This window comes from Leptodactylus fuscus, chromosome 9 (genome assembly GCF_031893055.1).
Source record: "Leptodactylus fuscus isolate aLepFus1 chromosome 9, aLepFus1.hap2, whole genome shotgun sequence".
Lineage (NCBI taxonomy): Eukaryota > Metazoa > Chordata > Amphibia > Anura > Leptodactylidae > Leptodactylus > Leptodactylus fuscus.
Window position 1 is genome coordinate 16,931,279 of NC_134273.1, and position 23,331 is coordinate 16,954,609.

Here is a 23,331-nt window from a genome sequence, read left to right on the forward strand (position 1 = left end):
GTGCATGTCCTGCACATAGGACCAGGGAATGGATAGTATAGGGATACCATTGACATGATTAGTGATTTTCGATCTACCTGATATCTTTGCTATGCCTGTAAGAGAGGATCAATATTTTATTCCTATGGTGGTCTGGGGTCAATTCGCTGACCTGGAATGTATTGGGGGAGGTGCTAATGTTTTAATGCTTTAAATTTTGGTGGTCTGGGGCAAAAACTAAAGTAAAATCGTTATCTAGACTTGAATATGTTGGTGCTATGTAAATGAAATATAATAGTAATAAAAAATAGTAAAAAATAATAGTAAAAAAAAATAAAAAAAATAATGTAATAGTAAAAATAAAAAAAAATAATTTTAGGGTTTTTTAAAAAAATTTTTTATTTACTACTTTCTTGGTGATATTTATGACCAGGCACATGCCACCTCCTAAATCACGCGCACCCTCCATTGGGCTCATAGCTGCCATAAATACTCCTAAATCTGTCAGCCCTGCCCATCGAGGAGAGCGGTGAAGGCGGCATGAAAAAGATGCTGACCATTGCGACTTGATGATTCTGCCGCTTTGATCAGTCAATGAGGAGTCGCTCAGGACATTTTGATTATTTTGTTGCTAGTAAAATACTGTTCTGTCCGATCTATAGCAACATGACCTATATGTGGCAATGCATAAAGCGTTTGTGGTGTTTGCCATAGGCAGGTGACACACTGGTGCACATGAGCAGCCATGGTTCAGGTAACACATTATAGCCTGGGTTTGGCATGGTGCATGGCATTGTGTGTGATGTGATGCCCTGGTGCGTACAGGACACCTGGCTATATGGCGTGTATGAGGTCATGTCCCGTCCCTTGGATGACAGCTGCAGTGAGAGATGGAGTCGGATGCATGCAGCTTTATGGATTTGGCAGTGGTTGCTAGCACCTGGTGACTGAATGTCGGGAGCAAAGCAAGGCTGGCGTGGCGTCCGGGTCTAGTCTTGATCCATTAACCCATGGTGGGCTGCTGGGGTGTACCCGGTGTGAATCTGCAGGATGATGTGTGCAGTGCTCAGTGCCAACCAAGACATTAACCCAACAGGGGCTTGACTTTTAGGCCTTAATCCTTGCGACCAGCATGTATCCCATACCAGCTTGGCATCTCCTTAGGAGGCTGTACTTAGGCTTACTCGCTCTTATTACTGATGGTTTTGTTGTGTTACCAGCTGACTAAAACAGACTGACCAATATTATTATTATTATTTTTTGTAATTATTGTAAAATTTCTCAACTTTTTTTTTTTTTTACAGTGAAGACTGAATCTTCCAAAGAAGCTCCCCCGAGCAGTGTTCAGACAGAACCGCAGCCGTGCCTGCGCAGGAAGAAGCCACGGCCGCAAATGCTGAACCTGAACAGCTCTGAAATGTCTGGAGTGCTGCGGCCCCGCGCCGCCCGCCTGGACAGCCCCTCCAGCAATCGCTACGCTGGAGATTGGAGCAGCTGTCAGGGCAGCTATTTACTCACACCAAAAGAGGAGGCGGACTATGCCGACGTCCCCTCGGAGACCTCCAGGGAACCCGCCGCGGTACGGACTCAAGGGACAGACAGTCTAAAAACCAAAGAACATCCACTCTGTACCCCCATAACCGAAGGCGGAGCCGAAGAAGCGGACGTCAACCTCCACGACCTGCAGGAGAGTATCGACACCTTGATAGGAAACCTGGAGAGAGAACTGAGCAAAAATAAACTTGGCGTCGCCATGTAAAAGTTTCTGCCCGTCATTATCTCTTCTCATTAGAAGAATCCTTCTCCTTTAACCCCGTGAGGGTCTACTAGTGTACAGCCATCTGGTGAGACCTTGCACTGGAGCGCAGCCGCCTCTCCTGCTCTTCCTGCCGTGTACATGGCCGGATTTCCAGGAAACAAATACTTTACTTGGTACGTATCCTCTTAGAGGAAAACCTAGCGGCTGCCGGCTGGCTCAGTGATACAGTGAGCAGGGTTATCTTTGTTACTGCCGAGGCTGCTGGTCTGCCGGTGAAACACAGAATGGACACTTTATACCGAAAATTATATATTTTTTTTTTTTGTTTTCGAACCTGAATAGTGGCAGCGCCAAAGTATCTGCCATTGCTTATGTGATCACCTTAAGATACCACCCAAGTGCCCCCGATATGGAGGACTGTTGTCACAGTACCTGCCATAGTCGATGGTCAGCGGGTCTCTTTAGATTCGTTGACTTCATATGTTTTTTTTTTTGTTTTGTTTTTTTGTTTTTTTCACTTGTTACATTCAGCTACTTGCCAGGGTTTCCTCTGCAAAAACCTGAAACTGTGCACAGGACCGTAGTGTCTAATATTTCCACACTATTAGGTAAAGTGGTCATGTCAGCTGTGGCCACAGCGTAAGACTGGTGGGGGCTGGAAGGTGGACCCCCAAACAGTGGTGTTGCACTGTATATGTGATCATGTGGGCTTTGCCTTATAGAAACTTATAAGTGAAGAGGCTGTCCAGGCATACACTGCTGATCTGACATTGGACATGGAAAGATACAATATCTTGGACATTTTGGTTGATACTTAGTGTTACTCCAATCCTATTAATTAGGAACCTTGCACGATACTTAGTGGACATCGATTGCCAAGGCAATCTGATTGCATGTGTATGGCTAAGTCTGTCCAATGTAAGATTGGTGAATGTTTGCATCTGGACAACCCCTTGAATAAGCTTCCATAGCTCACATGTGCCAGTGGGGCTGACCTCACCAGTCCAGCCCCCTACAGACCTCCCCCCCCCCCCCCTGACCACGTCATACCACCCCCTACAGACCTCACCCCCCTTGACAATGTGATACCGCCCCTACAGACCTGTCCCCCCTTGACAATGTCATACCGCCCCTACAGACCTCCCCACCCCATGACAATATCATACCGCCCCCTACAGACCTCCTCACCCCATGACCATGTCATACCGCCCCCTACAGACCTCACCCCCCTTGACAATGTCATACCGCCCCCCACAGACCTCACCCCCTTGACCACGTCATACCGCCCCCTACAGACCACCCCCCATGACATTCTGCTGATACTGTTAATATAACTTAATATGCAATACTATCCTGTATATACCTTTACAATACGCCAGTGAAGTCCTGTATGTTTTCAAAGGTACCTGAAATATTGAAGCATTTTATATAAATATATATATAAATCTATAGAGAAACTTTTAAATATACGACAAAATAATTCAAGTGGCTATTTAATAACTTTATATATAATGTACATAGAGAAATCTAAGTGTAATATTGTACAATTGTGTAATATTGTGAATATTCTGGGGGTGCTACGCTCCTCCCTGTATACATTGGATATTGTGGTCAGTCCTTGTGCCGGTTATTAACATTTCTGACCCTTTAGTATTTGGTTTCAGCCTCTTGCCTTGACGTTGACCCTTTTGGCTCTGTTCACATCTGTCTTTTTTTGCTGGAGAAATGGTGCAGAATTGATGGAACCCAATGGACCCAATTATAAGTCAGTGGGGTCCACTGGGGGTCCACTGTGACACGGGTCGGGCTCTCCGACACTTTCAATTTTCTATTCCTAAGATGGAGAAGAAACCTGAAGTGACAGAGATGTGAACAAAGAACCAGAATCTTGACCCATGCCGGCTGCTAGCATGCTGGGAGTTGTAGTACATCAGCGGGATATGCTATGCACTACGTCAGCGGTATCCAATCAGTGCCTTATAAAGCTATTGTACAACTCCTCCCCCCACCCGATGGTGTCACGTATGCTGAGAGTTGTGGTTTTGCAGCAGTGTAGTTCAGTGGTCTCCATTTTGTAGTAGTCTGACCCAGCCAACGTCGCTATAATGAAGAAGTAGCAGCTCCTTTCTACAGTCCCGGCCTTCTTGACAGTACTGGCTACTGCAATCATCTGGGACAAGTGTGTATGCAGCCATAGGTAGATCCAGCATGTTGGGAGTTGTAGTCCTCACCCCATTATATCAGCAGAGAGTTATGGGGAAATGACACCAAGGTACCAAATGGGTTTTTTCTTACTCTATTTTTGTACTGAGTATTTTTTTAAAGCATCCAGTGCCATCTTGTCACCTATAGAAGTGTCCTCCATCTGTCTTGTCTCCTCTTGTAAAATCCCAATTCTTGGTAACTGTTTACACCATCCAATGTGAACTCAAGTCACGCGACTGACATGTAGAAAGCTTCAGCCCTTACAGAAAAGCCTCAGAAATGTATTTTTTACTTTGTAATTTATATAAGAAATATATATACTGTATATATCTGTATTCCACATCTGTTACAATACAAACGGTTAATATGTCGTGCTCGTGTGGCTGCTGCTTCTTGGGGGTGATCACAGAGGGGTTGTTTAAACTATGGGGGTTTGGGGTCTTATGGATGTGGACTTGTAATTGAGACAAAGGATACGTATGGTGCTGTGCTTGGGAAGTACTGAAGAGGCTGCAGCGCTCAAGAGATAGCTGATCAGTGGAGGTCCTGGATGTTGGACGCTCACCAATCATTAAAGGGATACCATCATTTGATACCCTTTTTGTCTCTAACACTTAAAAAGCCTTAAGAAAGGCTATCCTTCTCCTACCTTTAGATGTCTTCTCCGCGCCGCCGTTCGTGGTTTTCTTCGGTATGCAAATGAGTTCTCTCGCAGCACTGGGGGCGTCTCCAATGCTGTAAGAACTCTCCAGCGACGCCTCCATCTTCTTCTGGAACGCCCTCTTCCCTGTGTCGTCTTCTGTCTTAGATTTCAATCTTCTAGGCCTCAGGCAGAGCCGACTGCGCATACCCGAGCCACAAGAAAATGGGCGCTTACACCAGCCTACTGTGTAAGCGGCCATTTTCTTGTGGCCCAGGCACACGCAGTCAGCTCTGCCCGAGGCCTAGAAGATTGAAACTTAGGATGGAAGAACACACAGGCAGAGGGCGTTCCAGAAGAAGATGGAGGTGTCGCTGGAGAGTTCTCTCGCAGCATTGGGGACACCCCCAGTGCTGCGAGAGAACTCATCTGCATACTGAAGAAAACCGCGAATGGCAGCGCGGAGAAGACATCTAAAGGTAGGAGAAGAATAGTCTTAAGGCTATTCCTATATGTTAGGGAGAGAAAAAATGGTATCCAATGATAGGATCCCTTTAATTAATCTTAGGATGGATCAATTAAAAAGTCCTGGAAAATCCATTTAAATATACTGTCTAGACTTCATACTAGATTAGTCTGATAAGGATCAAGGGCCGTGAGATGGGGGCCTGTATACATGTTCCTGCTGTGAGCTCCACCTAGTGGTGGCTGTAAAGAGCCAGAACATTGTTACACTAATACAGTTCTATGTCGGGAAGTAGCTCTGTGCAATGTAGGAGCTCTGACCACTTAAAAAAAAAAAAAAAAAAAAAAAAAAAAGTGTATGTATATATATATAATGGGAAATGAATCTGCATAAAACTTGTTGCTTCTCAATAACTTCTTTATATGATCCAAAAACACCTTTTTTAAGAACGTCTTTCACCGTGTATAATAGTTCTGTACACCCAGGATATCCAACCTGGAGCTCCCTAGCTGCTCCAGAACTACAACTCTGAGAGTGCGTGGCATTCTGGGAGTTGTAGTGTTGCCACAGGCTGGAGATGACGCCATAGCACCATACATACAATTTGTGTAGCTTTCCATACTACAGACCTCACTATGATTTCACAGTTACTTCTTCATTTTCTTTCTTAATCCCCAGTCCTATCAGAGCGGAGTTCTCCAGTGCCAAGTATGTTGTGTACTCTCGGCTTATCTCCTCTTCAAGCTGCTCCTTTGACTTCAGCGTTGGAGTGGTTTCCTACAGACATAAACAGATCACGGTTATACAATGTTCATTATAAATAGCCGTCTCTAATCTCTTCCTATGGGAACATTCATGGGCACGAAAACAAGTAGAGGTGACAGGACAAAGTAAGTTCAGGGCAGGGGCTGAGAAGTGTGAAGTGACTTGAGAAAAAGGCAGAAAAGAATTCACTTTGCTGAAGCTTCAGACTTGGGCGCATTCCCAATAAGCACGTAGCCCCCACTATAGGGATTGTCTGGGATTAGGAAAATGTGCAGAACGTCCTATTAAAGGGATTCTATCATTAAAATCACAATTTTTTATTTTTTTTTTCTCGAATACACGTAGGAATAGCCTTAAAGGCTATTCTTCTACCTTTAGATGTCTTCTCCGCGCCGCCGTTCGGTAGAAGTCCGAGTTTTCTTCGGTATGCAAATGAGTTCTCTCGCAGCACTGGGGGCGGTCCTCAAACAGTACTTGGGGCGTCCCCAATGCTGCGAGAGAACTCTCCAGTGCCGCCTACATCTTCTTCAGGAATGGCCTCTCTGCGCGTCTTCTTCCAGAGATGGGTTTCAATCTTCTAGGCCATGGGTAGGGAACCTTCGGCTCTCCAGCTGCTGTAAAACTACACTTCCCAACATTCACTTCCATGGGAGTTCCAAGAACAGCAGAGCAAGTATTTATGCTGGAAGTTGTAGTTTTGCAACAACTGGAGAGCCATACGTTCCCTACCCCTGTTCTAGGCCTTGGGCAGAGTAGACTGCGCATGCCCGTGGCCACAAGAAAATGGCAGCTTGGTGTAAGCGGCCATTTTCTTGTGGCCTGTGGGCATGCGCAGTCAGCTCTGCCCGAGGCCTAGAAGATTGAAACCCAGCTCCAGAAGAAGATGCGCAGAGAGGCCGTTCCTGAAGAAGATGGAGGCGGCGCTGGAGAATTCTCTCGCAGCATTGGGGGCACCCCCAGTGCTGTGAGAGAACTCATTTGCATACTGACAAACACCAGGATTTCTACCAAATGGCGGTGCGGAGAAGACATCTAAAGGTAAGAGAAAAATAGCCTCTCTTAAGGCTATTCCTACGTGTGATCGAGAAAAGTGTGATTTTAATGATAGAATCCCTTTAAAGTGACCCTCAAAACTGAACATTACATTGCCCACATGTCTAATCCCTTCCTTATGATCCATCTTGTCCTTGTTCTGTATCACCTTTTGTCTTCATAAAAACATGGCTGCCACAGTGTCAAACTATTCTATGCTTTTGATGGGCAGTGGACAGCGGTGTAACGATATTCCTGGGCCCCCAAACTGTAATGTTCGTAATGTATTCATTATACTACTCATATTGGGAACAGACCTCTTATGGGTCCCCCAAGACCTTATGTGCCTAAAGTGTGACTATCTGCACCCCCTATGCCCCTGATAGACCATTACTGATAACATATGCTTTGTCTACCCTACACCTCTCCTTACAGAGGCTCAGCCAAAACCGTGTCTGGACACCCCTGCAGGTCATATGTCTTAGGCCTTGTTCACATCCGCGTGGGTGATCCATTCGGGGGAGTCCACATGGGGATGTATGCTGTCTGTCATGCAGATTTACTATCCATTTGTCTAGTAGACTATAACCTGCATTAATATTAAAAGGGCTTATATCTGTGGAATAGCTGAACAGATTTGGATAACCAAAATGCTCAGGAGACTGCACCGATCACTTTATGGTTGTCAATGGGGTTTTCATACCCGGTGACGTGTCGGAATTCTGTCCTTTGCAAAGGTATAAAGGTAATTTGGTCATTTTCAGACTATCACAGTGGCTGATGCTGGAAGTTTAGTCTAGGTTTCCACTATGGCTAGTAAATCTGAAGTCATGATGGACACCTACGGTTTTCGCTCTGGGATCCTTTTTTTCCATTGCTCTCTTCTCTGCCGCTCGTAATGTCTTTCTCTGTTCATAATATTCCAAGTGACTGACTTCCCTGTCAAAGTAGTGCAAGACCCCGGAGCTCTGGAAGGATAAAGGGAGAACGCTGCGTTACATAACTTCACACGATTGTAAGTGAGACAGTATACAGCAACGCTAATCCTGTGGATGGATAGATAGATTGTATTATTCCTTTACAAGGTACCTGAGGTTTCATGAAAAGTTGAAATATGTGCAGGATCTTGCTGGTCAGTCTGGTCTATGACTGTATAAGCTTTCATACATGGTGTCCTATCAGTTTTTTTTCTGCTGTTAATAGCCCCATTATGGCTGCAGCAGATTTTACATTTGTCTATGAAGCTGTGGGGGTGGCAATATGGAGCAGTCTACTCTCCCCCCCCCCCCCCCTTTAACAGTTACTGATAGTACTGGTTTCTTTAAGTAATTCTTATCATTTTATTCTTCTGCCAGGAGTAACTGTACAATAGCAGACAAAACCCAAGTGACCATAAAATAGGAGATCCAGGATAACAGAACTGTAAATACATACATACAAGCATGGAGCTATAACACACACACACTATATATATATATATATATATATATATATATATATATATATATATATATATATATATATATATATATATATATAATCTATGAGCATATTAAAGTAAAGCTGTTCTCTGTATGTGAATCCCACGCAAGCAGCCAGAACTACATAGAAGACTTTTCTTACATTGCAAGTTGTGAGATTTGCAGAGACCTCAGAGCATCAGTTTGCCAACATGTATGTGAAGGATGTGAGGAGAACCAACCCCTCCCATCTCCATCCAGTGTGAAGACAGAACAGAATCTCCATCTCCACTCACTGTGAAGTTGTCTTGTTTATCTAATGTATCTATAGACAGACCTTAGCTGGCAACAGAAAGTGAACTGCAAATTTGCTAGAAGGGAGATACCTAGTGGCAGGAACTTTACAGATGGGTTTCAGGAAGAAAGCAACCATATACATATTTTTTTTTTTTTATTAAAGTACATTACATTTTGATCCAGAATTACGTGCTCTATGGAATGAGACTAAGTTGTCTGAAAAGTAAGTGACCATTTAAGTGGGTCATCTGGTTCTTTAAGACCGATAAGCCTGCAGATCAACTGTTTAAAGGGGCCACAATGTTCTTGTGCTTTTAGTAGCGCCTATACCTGGTATTAAAGTTTGCTACAGCTCCACCCCATCCAAGTGACTGAGCTGTAATACCAGGTACGGCCACAACTAAAAGGGTGAAATCAGCCATAGACCGATTTCTACACATTCACCACCAGTTTATGGATGGGGCTCCAACCACTTAATAATGTGGGTGCCCCCCGGGAGAATGTGCCACTTCTGTACCAACCCCCCACCTCCCCCCAAAAAAAACAAAATGGTGTAGTAACTTTAATAAATTCCCCTAATGCCTGAAACAAAGTTCATGGACAGATCTTTTTATCTTTTCCTGTTTGTGTTCTAGTGTCTGCCCTTGTTGTCCCAGACACTTTTTCATTGTATGTACCATCTTGACTGGCACGTGTGGTTGGCATAGAGACCTAAAACGGTTTGTCAAAACACTCCTGTTATTCCAGTATCTACATCACCCCCTTCCTTTCAAAACCAACGCACCGCCACAAAGAAATACAAAACGAACTGAAATGTAATAGAAGAAAAATGCTGAAAAGCAAATATTGTGCAAGAATAATGAGGGCCAGATCAAATAACAAGCACATGTATAACGTACTCCAGATATCAAGATAGTGTCCCCGCACCAACCTCATGTGATGACGGGTGACGCAAGGTCCATGGGATCTCCAGTACATGAAGGGTGCCGCTGTCGTCGGCTACTGCCAGAAAATGCTGCTTTGCTGCAAAAAAATTAAGATGCAATTAACAAGAGCCTCAGTCCACAAGCGCCACTTTCTCAGGAAGTTCTTAAAGGGAATCTGTCAGGGTCGATTTAGGACATTAAACCACCCCACACATCCTTGTGGAGCGGGGGTTTAGTGTCCCAAATTGCCCTGTTGTAAAGTAATTCGTGACTGCATTAAAAATAAAAAAAACATTATACTTATCTAAACCTGGGGTAACAGTGCGCTACAGAATATGAACATTATAAAGGAGGCCCACTCTGGACCCCCACTATGAGCCACCATGGAAAACATTGCAACACTGTCCGAACTGTCCATTCTGTGTATACAGCACCCATGCAGGCTGTGTATGTCCATGGTTACAGACTGCAAACCAACCATGCGTGTAGTCTGATCCTGCAGCCATGTGTAGTCTCTTCCATAGTAGTAACAACAGACTCAGGATCAGACTACACAAGGCTGGTTTGAAATACGCAGGCTTGTATGGGTGCAGGATACACAAAATGGACAGCGTCTTCAAACCCTTTAGGCACTTACCACATATAATCCAGATCCCATATCATGACTTACCTGACATGATCCAGGGTTTAATGTAGGTGATGGCGGCTGCTGATATATTCTGTGTCTGTGAGGGCTCGTGAGTCTTCTCCAGCAAGTCCCATATATCCACGTTGCCATCTTCTTTGCCAATGAAAAAGACCCCGGGCCTGGACAGGGACCAGTGGGCTGCTGTATACCTCTTCGGAGTGCAACAGGATTGGAGGATTGGTCCAGCCTGAGAGACGGAAAAATAAAATGGGGAGATAAAGATTAACCCCTTGATACCCGCATGACTGTTTCTGCAGTTACAACATGTCTCTCTAGCGGAAGGCCTGTGTAACGATCGCTGCAAAATGTGGTATAGGGGATCGGTAAACTCCACTCCTGGCTGTTAGGCCAGGTTCACATGGGTTTTTTTTTGTCCGGAACTTAATTGCTATGGGGGTTCCGGGGATGGGACCCCTATAGCAATCAGAATCTTATCCCCTATTCTGTGAGCAGGCGATACATAATAGCAACAGATCATTCCTCCTGTCCTGGTTTCATCTGCTTTTGGAAAAATTGGATTGCAACCTATATCGCTGCCACTTCTCTTTAAGGTTACCTTTAAGACATCTTGGAGTCCTGACATGCCTATCTAGTTATGCTAAGATAGAAGACATTCTGTTTGCTCCCGGAGTTCTCCTGTCAAGTCCTCACCCTCAAGTGCCGAGTGTCTTGGTAGAGTTCCTATCACTACTGTGGAGAGGTCTAGTGACGCAGTTCGCTTCTTCAAGGAATCTATGATCACTTGGCTAGTGCTGCCTCACGTCTTAAGGAGTTTTTAGTTCACGATTTTCTCCTCTTCTATAGTTAAGGGATAAAGAGAACCTGTATGAAAGTCCAATGACATACATCATCTGATCGGCGCTGTCACCCTGACAATTTTGGTTTCTTGTTCATCCAAATCCGTTCAGCCATTCCAAAGTTATAAGTCCTTTTAATGTTGATGCATATTGGGGTCTACTAGCCAAGTGGGTGGTAACGCTGTGTTTTCTCTGGAGACGGGGTCTCTATGTACTGTATGTCATGCAGTGTTACCGCCCACTTGACTAGTGGACCCTAACTGATATCAATACTAACAGGGCTTATAGCTTTGGAATAGCTGAACAGATTTGGGTAAACAAAACACCAAAATGCTCAGCACCGATCAGATGAGAGACGTAATTGGATTTTTCAGATCTGTTGACAGGTCCTTGTTGTCAAGATATGAAATATGATATAGTTATGACATATCCTTGGGGTCCAGAAACCAAATCTTGAGTAGATTGTACGTCCTACTTTGTATTCATAATGATATGTAGTAATTCTTTGCACAAGATACTCACAGTGACCCCTTCTTTCCAAATTGCAAAGTTCCAGCCGCCGACTGTGAGAACAAAGTCCTTTAGAAATGGAGATCTCTGCACCGTGTGGACGAGTCCGTCATGGATGACGTGTCTCTGTGAGGGTTTAGCACCTGCAAACACCAGAAATGAATATTCAACGTCAGCCGTAACGTGGATGACAATCCTGCCTGCCAGGTCACGGCCATTCAATAGTTAAACTTTTGTGCATCTGGTAAATGTTGCTGCCCAATGCACATGGCTAGTTTGCCTTTATACCGAGGAATCTACACACACGGTATGTAGCTCTCCTCCAGGTGGAAGAAAACTGTCTCTCTAGCGCCATCAATAGGTGATGTTCTAGACATAAATGACCACAAGGAAAACAGAGGAAAGTAGAAGAGGGTCACCAGACCACCGACATCTAGCCCAATGTAAACTCACTGATGAGTCTTCCAGTGTCTCCGTCTTTCTCCATCTTCCAGTCTGTGTATACCAGCTCCCCGTCCTGCAGGCAGATACAGGGAAAGGACATTGGCATGCTGCAGGTATTGTAATAAATAGAAGTGACAAATTATATCCACTGCAGTAGTAATGGAGGTAATGGCAGTGCTGGTAGTGGTTGTAGCAGTCGTATGAGTAGTAGCAGTAGTAATGATGGTTGTAGTAGTGATAGTAGTAGTGAACGACGGTAGTTGTACTAATACTAGTAGGGGCAATAGTAATAATATTGGTAATGGTTAGAGATGAGCGAACAGTAAAATATTCGATATTCGTTTCGAATAGCCGCTCAATATTCGACTATTCGAACGAATATCGAACCCCATTATAGTCTATGGGGAAAAAAATGCTCATTTCAGGGGATCCCACCATTCGACTCAGGAGAGTCACCATGTCCACTATGACACCCCAGGAAATGAGGCCAACACCCTGGAATGCAACAGCAGGGGAAGCATGTCTGGGGGCATCTAACAAACCCAAACCACTGTATTATGTCGGGATCCCTGTCAGCTTGCGATAAGCAGGAGATGACTTTTTCCCATAGGAATGCATTCACCAGCGTGGATTGGCCAGTGTACAGCAACGCTGGTTCTGCCGGAGGCTCGTCTGTGAGGAGACGAAGTCTAATATTGGACCAGAATGGAGACTGCTGTGGACCGATCTTAGACCCCGCCTCCTCCAGCAGAACCAGCGTTTATTGGCCGAATGCTGTACTCTGTATGGCATTCGGCCAATCAACGCTGGTCAATGCATTCCTATGACGAGATGTAGCGGAGCTGGCCGTGCGCTCAGCTCGGCTACTCTGGAGATGCAGCCAAGCTCAGCGCACGGCCAACACTGCTACACCGGAGATGAAGCAGAGCTGGCCGTGCACTCAGCTCGCCTACTTCGGAGATGCAGCTGCTGAACCCTGCTGCACACTCAGCTCTGCTGCATCTCAGACGTAGCAGAGCTGAGTGTGTGCTGAATATGTATTCGATCAAACAGTGTTCGCTCATCTCTAGTAATGGTGCTTGCGACAGTAGTAATGATGGTAGTAGTAGTAGTGGTATTAGTAATAATGTAGTATAGATAATAGCAGTAGTAATGATGATGGTAGTAGTGGTGTTAGTAGTAATGTAGTAGTGATAGTCATATCAGTAATGATGGTAGTAATAGTGGTAGTAGCAGTTATGTAGTAGTAATAATAGTGGTAATAGTGTATTAGTAGTAATGTACTAGTAATGCTGTCTGTGATGGTAATAGTAACAATAGTCCAAGTACTAGTAATACTAGTGGTGCTAGTGCTGACAGTAATACTACTAATGAAGGTAGCCGCAGTGGTTTTAGTAGCTATGTAGTAGTGACTAGTAGTAATGGCGGTAGTTTTATTGCTAATTATAGTATACACAGTGGTGACTTTATATTTTAGACTCTCGTGTTCGGAGTACTTAGTAGCCCTATGCACAATGATGGTAATACTCCTCCCCTCCAGTAGCTGGCGCTCTGCCCATCATCTTCTCTGGAAAGCCGCTATTTATTTGTCTGTGACTTGCGGAGATTAACCAAATGCTACTGTCTGAACCTCGGAAATTAAAGAACTCACTTCAGTTCCAGCAAAATAAGTGGTGTTGATATCCTCCAGGATTTTGGCGTTCTTGGCAGAGGTCGCTCGCAGACTGCTGTAGTTAATTCCTCCCTCAGACTTCTCCTCTTTGACTTGGGCCTGTAGTTTGTCTGCACATGACAGAGAGAAAGAAGATAAGTAATATTACAGATGGGCGAAGAATGTATACAGCCGTGTGAGCCCTTCCTCTCCTTCTGTATCCCAATTCCCTAGATCCCCCTCTTCCTCTTAGGTCAAAACCATGCTTAGGCCTACAGCAGTCGTCCACTTTTGACATTCCCGTCTGGTTAAAAACATTCCCTTTTTGTCAAAATTAAGGCGGTCACAAAATGTCCCACTGCTAGGACCTGCAAAAGAACCTGGCAAGTGTCCAAGCTCCCAGCAGCACCTCCACAGGTCAAATGAAGTATTACATGGTACCTACTGGGCTGTATATGAAATGAAATTGTTTGCCAGGGTCCTCCAGAGAGGAGCCATTTTCTGTTCCCGATAATCGATTGATCCTCTTACAATCTATGAATGATCTAACAGGGTATTTGGATTTGTAGACCACATGACTCCTTTAAGGAGATACCCATTAGTCAATAGTAATTGCCCTCTACGTCCACACTTCTCTTAGGGTGATGTACCATATCTTAGAATACATCTGGCTGCTGCAGAACCCCTTTTTTTAGAAAAGAAGGGAGTGTGCTGGTCACTAATTTGATATAGATGACCTATCCCTATAATGATCAGATTGGTGGTGCCCCACACCCAGTCCATAAATGAAACCAACTGAAGGGGTTGCAGTGCTTGAGCATGCGATGCGGCCCCTGCTGGCACAGCGCTACACATAGTGTAGTGGCTGTACCTGGTATAGCAGGTCTGTCCCAACTAACTGAATGGGACTGATGACTGTCAGCTAATCGTGCAGGAGCCAGGTGTAGGACCTCCACCGATCTGAAACAAATAACCTATCTAAAGGATTGGCCATCCATATCAAAATCCAGTGTACATCTTTAAGAGGTTCTGCAGCGGTTGATGGTGTTATGGTTTCTCACTTTCCTTTTGCTCCAGAATATCGGAGGATGGTCTGTATAAAGGGCACAGACTGAGACCTCACTGGATGTGTCTATTATGGTAGGTGGTACATTTTCGGTATTGGGCTGAGGTTCCCTGGGTCCACCAACAACTAGTAGGTAGAACATAGTACCCGTCTGCTGGATCATTACTAATATCCTCCATTATCTACCAGGATATGTAATATATTGACAGCTCAGTATCGGCTCTCCATCCAGGGGTGTATTATCCCGGACATTTCCTGCCAGCATTGGGTTATTGCAGGCGGCAGATTGGATGGATTTCACTTGAAGAAGCTGTGAGTTCCTGTATTGTGATATCCTGAGCTTTAGCCGCTGAATGACAACATGACAGAATTAGAATCAGGAAGAGAATGGCGTGTGCCAGGGGAAACGTTGGCCGCGGCTCTGGAATGCCGGAGTTTGGCTGTAAAACAAGCTTGAGGCTGCCGCATTCCTCCCTGTAAGTGTATTGTCCTTATATAGTACGGTCATGGATACAGCTCAATACTGCGGGAAAGGGACACAGGCCTAACTGAAGGGAGATACGGGGCCACAAAATATCACTGCGTAAGGGGTCGTAAAACTGATGCAAAAACAGGGATCTCTAGTCCAGAAAACACAAAGTGCTGGGCAGGAATTTTAGGTGGGGGTTCCAGGGGAAGTGATATTGTACTGTACATAGTATTACATCTCCAGGTCCCACACTGTATGATTGTATTGCCCCTTCCCCGGGTCTGGTAAGGGGGGAGTCCTATGAGTGCGGCTCACTACACACATCCGACCACTACTAAAAAGGTGTTCATTGGTCCTCAGAAAAACAGTGGTTTTGCAGAATCAGCAAGGGGGCGGTTTTAACTGTGAAACTGTCCCTTATGCATGTTCCTGGTGCGGAGTACACCACCGACAAGAGGGGCAAGCACAGAAACTTCATCCCTGTCCTAGACCATCAGGGATATTTATACTGGCCCCTTTACTCTGCTTGGCCACCAGGGTTACTGTAATTAACCCCCTAACTGCCCCAACATTTACCTAATTAACCCCTTCACTGCTCTAGACCACCAGGAATACTGACATGCACCATTAGGGATGCACGGATACCTTTAAGGCCACAAACCACCAGGCTTACTGACATGAACTCCTTTACTGACTTCACGGGATATACCATGGGACGTGTCCATAGGCAGCTATGCTTTTTAACTACTTGGCGACCATCCATAGTCCATATAAATCCAGGTGGTTGGTATTGAACTCTGCAGGATGTGCTTATATATTGTAGGAGTGAAGAAAGCAAGGCTGGTTTTGATGTAGACTCGTCGTTCAGTGAGTCAAAAATGGTTAACAATTGAAAACGGGGGCACTAGAAGGCTCTGACAAGCCCCTGTTGCACCTTTTAGCTCATGTGCAGAATAAATAAAAGCTTTATCTCTGCAAAAATTGCAGAAACATCCGTAGGATAGATCATCCATATCAAAATGGCAAGGGTTTAATTCCCAGCACTCCCAGTGATCAGCTCCTTGCCAGAGCCAGTTTGTACTGGAACTAGACAGCTCTATATACTGTGTAGCAGACTGAGCTTCTAGTAAATTGCCATGTGCCACACATTGTACAGAGCTGCATAGTTCATTACAGCTCCAGCTGATCAGCACGGGTGCCAGAGATCATTCTCTAATGGACCTGCTATAGTTGACCTATCTCAACAGTGAAGTCATGGGAAGCCCAAGTAAATCTTTCACTGCCCTAGACCACCAGGGATGTAGACAATAACCGTCTCTGCACTAGACCTGGATGAGGTGTAATACTATTTGCCTGCTGGCTATGTAGCGCATTATTAGGATGCTGAATGTTATTATACATCTGATCTGGAAACATTGCTACGGATCCTTGTTCTGTCTTCAGTCTCCACTCCTACATCGTGGACATCTGTACTATGTGACACTATGTGCCAGGCCAGTGACCATGGTGATCTACTATGTGACACTATGTGCCAGGCCAGTGACCATGGTGATCTACTATGTGACGCTATGTGCCAGGCCATCCACCACGGTGATCTACTATGTGACATTATGTGCCAGGCCACCCACCACGGTGATCTACTATGTGACACTATGTGCCAGGACACTAACCACGGTGATCTACTATGTGGCACTATGTACCAGGCCACCGACCACGGTGATCTACTATGTGACACTATGTGCAAGGCCACCAACCATGATGATCTACAATGTGACGCTATGTGCCAGGCCACCAGCCATGATGATCTACTATGTGACACTTTGTGCCAGGCCACCGACCACGGTGATCTACTATGTAACACTATATGTCAGGCCACCGACCACGGTGATCTACTATGTGACGCTATGTGCCAGGCCACCGACCATGGTGATCTACTATGTGACACTATGTGCCAGGACACTAACCACGGTGATCTACTATGTGGCACTATGTACCAGGCCACCGACCACGGTGATCTACTATGTGACACTATGTGCAAGGCCACCAACCATGATGATCTACAATGTGACGCTATGTGCCAGGCCACCAGCCATGATGATCTACTATGTGACACTTTGTGCCAGGCCACCGACCACGGTGATCTACTATGTAACACTATATGTCAGGCCACCGACCACGGTGATCTACTATGTGACACTATGTGCCAGGCCACCAACCACAGTGATCTTACCCGGGTTCCTGCTGTGTTGATGCTCCTCTCTCAGGCTGATTTTAATGGGGCTGAGCTCTCCTCCTGTCTCAATCTTAGAAATCGATGTCTTGAGAAAAATAAAAAAAATAAAAGCAAACCGTTATGACAAGAATAGAATGCAAAAATCTGGTAACCGCTGATCCAGCAGAAACAGAAAGCGCCATCCTAAATCCACAGGATGGGTGTTAGGTGCCCGACTGCTGGGCCCCCCTCACTAAAACAAGCAGTCGTGCAGATATGTCGGTGCTCCAGCCAAGTCGAGGGGATTGCAGTAGATTACATGACGGTATTCACAGTTATGTCAGGTATGTCTACAGGCGGCCTGTATGGCCAAATCAGAAAGAAAGACCTACCGGTATTAAGTTTCCTACCAGACAAGTAAATGGGGAGGAAATGCTTTTTTTCATGTATCCAAAGTAACTGACAGCACGCAGACAAAATGGAGACCGTGCAGGAGCCGCTCTAATAGGAGAGATGACATTAATCCTAGATGGGGACAGCTGGGATTATCCAGAACACTTCCCTCTCCTGACACTTCTGGATCTGCCTTATGTCTTCATAATCTAATACACATTTTAGTAATGGAGAGTGTACTTAAAGGGGCGGCAGAAGGTGTACATGTATACAGTACAAACTCTGGTATATAGGAGTATATAGAAACTAAATAAATCTTTAGATAAACCACAATATTTAATCCTTCCCTTCTCTCTCACTGATTTGCCAGTGTGTCAGTCTTTACTGCAGTCCTTGCTTTCTATAGCTCAACTGTGAAGACCAGGAGGAACAATATAATTGGTTCCTATAGTATTTGAAGGTGTGCCACAATCAGAGGTGTAACTTAAAGGGATTCTACCATTAAAATCAATTTTTTTTGTCGATCACACATAGGAATAGCCTTAAGAAAGGCTATTCTTCTCCTACCTTTAGATGTCTTCTCCACGCCGACGTTCCTTAGGAATCTCGGTTTTCGTCTGTATGCAAATGAGTTCTCTCACAGCACTGGGGACGTCCCCAATGCTGTGAGTGAAATCTCCAGTGCCACCTCCATCTTCTTCAGGAACGGCCTCTCTCTGTACGTCTTCTTCCGGCGCTTTGGGTCAATCTTCTAGGCATCGGGCAGAGCCGACTGCGCATGCCTACTGGCCACAAGAAAATGGTTGCTTACTTACTATGCATACCGAAGAAAACCCGGATTTCTACCTAACGGCGGCGCGGAGAAGACAGTTAAAGGTAGGAGAAGAATAGCCTTTCTTAAAGATATTCCTACGTGTGATCGAGAAAAAATGTGATTTTAATGATACAATCCCTTTAAAGCTTATGGCCCAACCCAAAATATGTTTACCGTCTACACTCGAGTATAAGCTGAGTTTTTCAGCACAGTTTTTGTACAGTTTTTGCGAGTACTTATACTCGCGTCAATACGGTAATTGAAAATGTCACATGACTGGTCCGCAGTGAAAGACATCTGTGGGAGGCCGCTGGAGCAGTAGTGAGGCAGCGCTGCCTCCAGGTCCGCCCAAAGATGTTTCCAGAGCATCTTCTCTGCCTTGGAAACATGTTAAGGCGGCCCTGGAGACAGCGCTGCCTCACCAACCACCTATCGGCTGTTCCAGCGGCCTCCCACACATGTCTTTTACTGCGGACCAGTGAAATTACCACTCGAGTCAATATGGTAATTGACTCGACCGTGTTGACTCGTCGCAGCAGGCCTCCGCTCCAGTCCCGGCCCCTTCCCCTGGCTACAACACACGCCGGGTGACATGGCCACCTTAGCTCAGGCCCGCACCCGGCGTATGTCGATGATGTCTTACTGAGTCTCAGCACAGGCGGCGTCATCATGCCCCCTACACTGAGACGCAGGAGCAGCCGCAGGAGAAGAAAAGCAGCCGCGGGAGAAGACGAGCAGTGGTGGCAGCGGGAGCAGCAGCGCAAGGTCGGTAAGTATGAGAACTTAATGTTTGTGACATCTGGGATATTACCATATAGGCCTGAAGCCGGCTAGGATTAACATGAGCACAAACAGAATGTCATGCATTTCCCCCCCTCGGCTTATACTCGAGTCAATAAGTTTTCCCCGTTTTTTTGTGGTAAAATTAGGGGGGGGTCGGCTTATATTCGGGTCGACTTATACTCGAGTATATACAGTATTTACTATGTGTTATCTATAATACTTATGTCTTCTTATGTTGTATAGAGGTTTTTGGGCCCACTGACGCTCCAGGGCATTTGAAATGATTGCCATCTCTGCAACCCCTTATAGCTGCACCCCTGGCTGCAGTGAATACACATGCCGATCCTGGTGGCATATATACTTGTATATATACTTGTATTGCTCTTCATTGGAATATGAGCAACAGGTAGAGAAAATAAATGTCCACAAGGTGCTCGGCCACGTGTCCTCAATGTACTGACCAAAGTTTCTTTACCCCTAGGCCAGCTTAAAGTCTATTGCTACACAAAGCCTTTGTACACAATCTGGACAGAACCTAAACCTGCTCCTTTTTGTGTACATGTCTCCCCTTGTCCAACCTGTCCTTAGCCTGAAGCCGTCTGATGTCTTGTAGACCCGTCTCCAGCTTGTCTGTGTAGTCTGGTGATCGCCGGGACATAAAGGCAAATGGGTGCTAGGAAACCTGAGCTGAAATACTCAAAAATACAATCAGAAGAGAAATACAAGGAAATTCAGGATCAGTGACTGACAAGGGAAAACTAGACCTGAGGAGGAATAAGTCGGTCAGGGCGTCCGTACTACAAGGAATAGGTTAGGAATAGTAGTGGTTTAGTGATGGAGAGCAGGGCTAGCGGCATGGCCACTGACACAAGAGAATCTGGTGCAATAGAAGAATAGTGGGGATTTGTAGGAAAGTCATAGGGTGTGGATAGGTAGGGATCAAGACTTTAAGGATGGCTCAGCTAGTGCTAGGACATTCTTTACCTGATACACGGTGAAGACCATCCCAACCCTCCATGTTAAAGGGTTTTTGCAGGATTGATGCCTATCCTTAGCAGGGGTGTGACGTGTGGGCTCCTGGCCAATCAGCTGGATGAAGAGGCTGCAGCATTCATGTTACTGCTGCAGCCTTCTCACCCATTTACTGAATGGGACTGATCTATGGTCAGACCATGTGACCAGTGAACGTGACGCCACATGGGCTGGGAAGTGGAAGTGGCTTAAAACTGCTGATCCATGGGGGTTCTGGGTGCTGGCCCAGATCATCTACTCTATGTTTGGAGGGAGAACTCTGCAGCTGACTCCTTTCTGGAGGCTCCACACCCATTCACATTAAATATCAGCAGGTAATATTTGTCGCGGTTCTTTCTAGAAATCTGGGATTTCAGCCACAGGACAAAATGATAAGACCGACGCCAAACAGTGGCCCTCTTATATCTGAGAATTCAGCGCCTACTACTCAATGGGCTCAGCCAACCAGAAATGAATAAATATTTACGTCTGCCTGATAAGATTCCCCTCCATCCCAGTATCTTGATGTGTCCCTATGACAACCCTTACAGTCAGCCATCTACAGCGCCTGCTCATGTAAGCAGCAGCTCACCTGTGCTGAACCTACACTTGTATACACACATCACACATACAGCCGTTCCCATAGATCTACCTCCAAGTATTACTGTAATCGCTCTCTTTACAAGGGGAAGTGCTTTGCATAATAGAGCAGAGAAGCCGCGGGGAATGTGAATTCCTCATGTCATCGATGTCAGCGCAGATTCTCAGGAAAAATATCTTTCTATTCATGGAGTTTAGAGACAAATATTGTAATGGGAAATTACATAACTATCATTGGTCGTTCTCATCTCATATCTATCAATCTCATATCCATGTATGTACGGTATCTATCTATCATCTATCTCCTATCTATCTATCTATCTATCTATCTATCTAATATCATATCTATCTATCTACTATCTATCTATAGTATATCATATCTATCTATAGATCTATCTATCTATCTATCTATCCATCTCCTATCTATTTATCTATTCTCATATCCATGTATCTACAGTATCTATCTATAGTATATCATATCTATCTATCTATCTCCTATCTATCTCACATCCATCTATCTATCTCATATCTATCAATCTCATATCCATGTATGTACGGTATCTATCTATCTATCTATCTATCTATCTATCTATCTATCTATCTACCTATCATCTCATCTCCTATCTATCTATCTATCTATCTATCTATCTATCTATCTATCTATCTATCTCCTATCTATCTATCTCTGTACTATCTATCTATCTATCTATCTATCTATCTATCTCCTATCTATCTATCTATCTATCTATCTATCTACCTACCTATCATCTCATCTCCTATCTATCTATCTATCTATCTATCTATCTATCTATCTATCTATCTATCTATCGTAGGGTTATAGGTTGGACTTGATGGACTAATGTCTTTATCCAACCTCATCTACTATGTAACTATCTATCTATCTATAGTATCTGATATCTCTCTAAAATAAAGTTCAAGTTAAGATTCTGTATTAAGATGGATCTGCACCTTAAGAAGTGGCCTCCAGACGAGATCGATGTGCTTAAAGGTATCGGGTACCCCGAGCGGAGCCTCGTGCTGGTTCTCTTCTTGCTTCTTACTTATTGGGATTTGGGTATAAGGCTTGTGTGATCGGATGTCCCAGAACATCACAGAACTGTAGGCGAGAAGCGACATTATATCAATGGAAGCGAAACTATCTATTTTTGTGCATAAAAAATATCCATAAATGTTTCATTGTCATCACTTATACACTGGACCATCAAGTATTTTTTTCCGAATTCTCTTGGGTTCCAAGACTAACACACACATTGGATTTCCCACCTAAGATTTACCCTTACACCTAAGATACTTTTGTCTTCCAAACCTGAATGGACTTAGTCTTCCGATTCCTACAACCTTCCATCTCGCTGTAAGTCTTCTCTGCCTTCAGGCCAACTGTTCATGAAGGATAAAATAAAAGACTTTCTTGAAAGGGAAAGTATTAGCGCCGTTTATGTTCTTGTGCCGGATTATTTTTGCTAGTGACAGCTCTTAAGAGCCATTCATAACCAAAGGACTGCCTTCTGCTTTTAGACTTTTTGATCCTTGATCCTACAGATGAAAATTCTGTTCTTGGATCTCGTGCAAATCCTTCCCCTTGCCGATTCTCTGAGGGCAAGAAACGTACAGCTGCCATGACAGGCCAAGTGGTGTACAGGGATCTATCAATAGGATATATGAAGGGGCCACAGTGCTTGGTGGACGGCAGCAGCCCCTGGTTTTCCTCTGTTATTCTTCCAGGAAATGTTGGAACATCCGGATATCAAGACTGGCGACAGGTCATGGCTTTTCCCGCTCCATGATGCTCTGTTTTCAGCTCACGCATGTTCCATTGAAGCCATTGTCCACAGCAGGAACAGGGCAACACATGCACCGCATACACCTTTGAGAATGTCTTAGGGTGGAAAGGCTGGCACTGTCCACAGGAGAGATGACAGACAAGATACAAAGTGAGACCTAGAGCCCTTCCTGGGAACTGGACCGCCCACAGGGCACTTGACACCTAATTATTAAAAAGGATTTAAGTTGGTTGTATTGTCTGCGGTGAACAGTGACAAAGGTATCTCTTCGCATGTTATTAAAGGGATCCTATCATTGGATACCCTTTTTTTCTGACTAACACGTAGGAATAGCCTTAAGAAAGGCTACTCTTCTCCTACCTTTAGAAGTCTTCTCCGCGACGCCGTTCGGTAGAAATCCAGCTTTTCTTCGGTATGCAAATGAGTTCTCTCACAGCACTGGGGGCGGGGCAGAGCGCTAAAACAGCACTGAGGGCATCCCCAATGCTGCAAGAGAACTCTCCAGCGCTGCCTCCATCCTCTTCAGGAACGGTCTCTCCCTGTGTCTTCTTCCATCCTGGGT

The 23,331-nt window shown here is 44.9% G+C and overlaps 2 protein-coding genes across 3 annotated transcripts in view; one reads left to right on the plus strand and one right to left on the minus strand.

Moving 5' to 3' along the window:
* SYDE2 (synapse defective Rho GTPase homolog 2) overlaps positions 1–4,313 on the plus strand; it is a 28,960-nt gene extending 24,647 nt beyond the window's left edge. For both annotated transcript variants that reach the window (XM_075286988.1, XM_075286989.1), the window contains exon 7: positions 1,284–4,313. In XM_075286988.1, coding sequence (XP_075143089.1) covers positions 1,284–1,738 — 455 coding nt within the window. In that variant the 3' untranslated portion in view covers positions 1,739–4,313. The remainder of the gene's footprint in view (positions 1–1,283) is intronic.
* DNAI3 (dynein axonemal intermediate chain 3) overlaps positions 3,544–23,331 on the minus strand; it is a 36,267-nt gene continuing 16,479 nt past the window's right edge. The window contains exons 14-23 of the mRNA XM_075286990.1: positions 21,937–22,084; positions 17,385–17,472; positions 13,620–13,750; positions 11,978–12,041; positions 11,537–11,667; positions 10,200–10,404; positions 9,535–9,626; positions 7,692–7,814; positions 5,679–5,826; positions 3,544–3,590 (exon numbers count right to left, since the gene is read on the minus strand). Coding sequence (XP_075143091.1) covers positions 5,683–5,826; positions 7,692–7,814; positions 9,535–9,626; positions 10,200–10,404; positions 11,537–11,667; positions 11,978–12,041; positions 13,620–13,750; positions 17,385–17,472; positions 21,937–22,084 — 1,126 coding nt within the window. The 3' untranslated portion in view covers positions 3,544–3,590; positions 5,679–5,682. The remainder of the gene's footprint in view (positions 3,591–5,678; positions 5,827–7,691; positions 7,815–9,534; positions 9,627–10,199; positions 10,405–11,536; positions 11,668–11,977; positions 12,042–13,619; positions 13,751–17,384; positions 17,473–21,936; positions 22,085–23,331) is intronic.